General features: G+C 23.5%; 1 protein-coding gene across 1 annotated transcript; it reads left to right on the forward strand.

Annotated features, from left to right (window-relative positions):
• The first annotated feature begins 251 nt into the window (after window positions 1-251).
• Window positions 252-2296, forward strand: LOC115715741 (uncharacterized). Its single transcript, XM_061115447.1, has 3 exons — window positions 252-778; window positions 1324-1391; window positions 2137-2296. The coding sequence occupies exons 1-3, from the start codon at window positions 562-564 to the stop codon at window positions 2212-2214; spliced, it is 363 nt and encodes a 120-aa protein (XP_060971430.1). The 5' UTR covers window positions 252-561; the 3' UTR covers window positions 2215-2296.
• The last annotated feature ends 2033 nt before the right edge of the window (window positions 2297-4329 follow it).

The following is a 4329-nucleotide window of genomic DNA, read 5'->3' on the forward strand; positions in this document are numbered from 1 at the left end:
AATAATCAATTGATTAGTAATACAAGGAAGAAAAAAAAAGAGCCAATTAAGAAAAAGTTCGTGTTTTAAAAATATATATTACAATAATCAATTAAAAAGATATTATTATTAGTTATTGTTATTCAATATTAAGCTATAATAATTAAATAAAAAAATAATATCGCGTCATGTGGTAATGATAAAGACAGACATAGTATTATAATAGTTTACCAGAAAAAATATCAACATTTTCAAAGAAAATATCTTTCAAAAAAAAGAATTATTATTATTATTATTATTACTTATTTTCGAGTAGAAACTAGAAAATACTTGCTTTAATTGGAATAAAGCCCAGATACTTGTGTTTGTGTACCGACCTAACACGGCGAGTAGATGCACCCAAATAAGACCCCTTCTTCCGCCATAACCATATTATTAAATATCACACTTTACAATTCTTCTATATACAATATCGGTTGAAATTTTGAAAAGCTAGGCAGACATTGATAGAGAATATAATATATATAAAAGATCGATCAGATTGAGGAGGTTTGGCCGTCGGCATCGTACGTGATCTGAAAAATGGATTCCGGGAACCAGACATGGACGGATGAGAAACACCTTGAGTATTTGAACTCCATGGAAGCCTCATTCGTCCGTACACTCATTGGAGCTAATAATTATAAAAATCGTAGTCTTCTTCGTCTCGATCGTCACCTTCCTGATACTTCCGATTCAACCTTAGATCTCAAATCTCAGAAATCCACCTCCTCCAACCTCAAGCATCGCATTTCTTCAGGTATTATATCTCTATTTTATCTATTTTGAAAATACTATTTTTTTAAAAAACAAAAAATGTAAAATATATATTTACTTTTATTTTCATAATAATAATATTTTGTGACTGATGATGATATATATAATAGGGTGATTAAATAATATTTGTTGATGATATCAATCGATTTTTATTATAAAATTTAAATGTACAAAAAATTGCATTTTTCTTATCTTAAGCTACGGTGTACTTCCATTTTAAAAAAAAAAAAACACTACGATGTACTTTGGAGTTATATATGTTAAAGTAATGTTTAGTTTCAAATAATACAATTTTTTACTTTTATTTATTAAAGTAACTTTTTGATTTCTTCACCAGGCTCCAGCCATAAAATATAATGAATAAGTAAAAAAAAAAAAATATCTTAAAGCAGTGCAGAATATATATGTTTTCAAATATTTCCTTGTTATTGAAAGAATGTGGTTGCAATATATATATATATATTTGTTTTATATATATATATTCTATGAATTTACTAATTAAAAGACTTGTATGATTCTACTTATTAGTGCGTATTAGACGAAGAATGGACAGAGTTGACAAGAGATATAAAAAGTCAAATTCATCCCAAGATCAGGTTAGTTCAGAAATTAAAGTTTATTTATTTATTTATTTATTTTTAATGAAAGTAAAGTTTTAATTGCATTGTGGTAAAGTAAATGAACCTCCATTTTCCCTACCATATCAATTTATTACATTTTTTTTTCCTTCAATGATAATTTATTATATTTATATTTAAATAATAAATGTCGAGACGTATACGAAAAATATATAAAAATATGTATGTCTATAATTTATTTATTTATTTATTTTTGCATTAGAATAAAAATCATGATTCATTAATCGAGTCATGGAAGTTCCATTTTTTTTTTTACATTTATTACTTTTTTTTGAAAAAAAAAATTAAACTAAAACTACGATTATATTTTTCTTATATTATATTTAAACCGGTTTATAGATTTAAGATCAATATATTTTAAACTATAATAAACTAAGTTTTAAATCAAAATTAACCCCATCTGATTATGATAAAAGGATATTTGCACGATTTTATTATATTTTTCAAATTATCAACTTATATAATATATTTAATCACTTAAAAATCAAGACATTGATGGAACTGGCGGTGCAAATGCTTTGAATGGAGATTGATTGTTATCTTTATATTATTGTCGAATGTCGATCTTCCTTTTGTTTTATTTTTTTTTTCCTTTCTCGAAAGAAAATTAATAAATAATTTATAAAAGCATGTGATAAGTTTGATCCCCATGAAAAAAAAAGGCGATTTTGGTGGTTATTGAATGACATAGTTCTTGACACAGGTGGTCCCACAATTGGAATACAGAAGAACAAATGGTGATAAAGATGAGAAAGATGATCACAACCAAAATGTATCTTGACTTTGACACTTGCCATATACCATCAACTCACAAACAATATTGCTTTGGTAACTTCCTTTTTTTTTCCCAAAAAAAAAACTAAAAATTTATTTTCTAACTAATTAATCTTTTTTAAATGCTTAATAATATTGTAAGATTAATAATAACATTGTAATTAAATCTAAAGTTGATTCTCATCATATTAATTATTAATTAATAACATCATATTAGAAGATGTTTTTTACATCTTTATAATGTAGTATCATTGATGTGAATGTCATCATATATTATGTATAGTTTAGGAAGATTGATTTTTTGATAATTTATTTATTTATTTTAAAAGAAGAAGATATTTTGCATGTGAAATGAAATCAATGTATATCTATATTTGATTAAGTGGTTCTATGAATAACATAAAAAAAGAAAAACTATTACAATTTAAATATAAATTTACTACACATATCTTTCTAAATAACTTAATTAAAGTGTGATTTTTTTTAACATTTACCAACAAAAAATATCTTTCTATTAAAGAAATGTATGATATTTCTAAAAATTTTAAAAATATTATAGTTAAACTTAAATTATAATTAACAATAATTTTGAATATTATATTTTCTTTTTATAATTATTACTTAAATTAAATATTTTTAATAAAAAATAATATTATTTATTAACATCCATATAAAATAAATAAAAAAAATTAATCATAAAATTAAAAATATAGATATAACTAAAATAAAAACTAAAAATATAATAAATATTATATTGTACGTAATACTAACTTAGTATTGTCATAATTAAGTACTATCAATTATCACGTACCTAATGCCACATTAATAATGATAAATGCCACCGTACTAAAACCAAAAATATATTTATATTTGCTTATAATTAGTTTATGTGATATTAAAAAATAATTAAAATTTAGTTCACTTGTACTTACTTAACTACGAAGACGTAAATTTATTCAATTTTTTTTATTGTAAAATAATAATTAAAAAAATTGTAAGGCTATAAGCATAGGCGGACCTAGGGGTGTTGAGGGAGGGTTAAAGTCCATTCTGAGATTTGAAAACATATTAATATACAATTGTTATTTTCATATATACATAGTAGTTAAATAGAACAATTAGTTAAGTTGCTTTAAATTTACATGGGAGACTATGTTTTGAATCTTTTTGTTTTTTTTTTCTATGTGTATCTACATTTTATTTATTAAAAAAAATAAATTAATGAAGTATAAGGTTCAAATAAGATTCAAACTTATGACCACTAGAATATGAGGTTGTTGCTAAACTATCATTTCATTTAATTTAGTTAGTTATTTATTATTTTGAATTATATTAAATGTATAATTAAGTCCATCCTAAAATTTAATTCTAAGTCTGCCACTTGTATGATAATAAAATTTGAAAAAATATGTAATAGATGCATATGAATGATTATGTATATATAGAGTTATAATTGGTGAGACTATAAATAACTATTACGTGTCACTGAAACTATATATAAAAATAAATAATGTACGTATCGTATTTGTTTCTTCTCAAAATGGGCAAATATGGTCTCAAAGAGAGAACTACTATATATGAAAAATAAATGTATATATGTCTATTAATTTTATTTGAACATTGGTGTCCAGTATTTTTAATAAACACTTTCCATAATTAGTTAACGATAATTTTAAATATTAATAATATTTAACAATTATTATTTTATTTAGACATGGCCTACCAACCATATTTGCCATGCTGGCCTGGCCTGCAGAGCCTAATATTTATACATAAATATATATAAAGGGTGTTAAAAAAAATCAAAGAGAACAGATATTTGGACCTCTCATCGTGAGTTGTTTGTTGTTTTTTTAAACAAGTGAGTTGTTTGTTGTAATAAAAAGATTATGTATGGAGAGATTTCATCCACGAGTATCAACTGGGTACTGTTCAAAGTGATCACCCGTTACCTTACTTTTTGTGGACCATTTACTCATAATTATGAAAGAATTTAAGTATCCAAACATACAAAAAAATCAACTCAATTGTTGACAGTGACCTAGATATTTTTCTTCCTAGTATATACACATATAAATATGAATTTATGTATAATTAAAAATTAAAAATATATACATTTCAA

The sequence above is a fragment of the Cannabis sativa genome, chromosome 5 (assembly GCF_029168945.1).
Source record: "Cannabis sativa cultivar Pink pepper isolate KNU-18-1 chromosome 5, ASM2916894v1, whole genome shotgun sequence".
In the NCBI taxonomy this organism is placed as follows: domain Eukaryota; kingdom Viridiplantae; phylum Streptophyta; class Magnoliopsida; order Rosales; family Cannabaceae; genus Cannabis; species Cannabis sativa.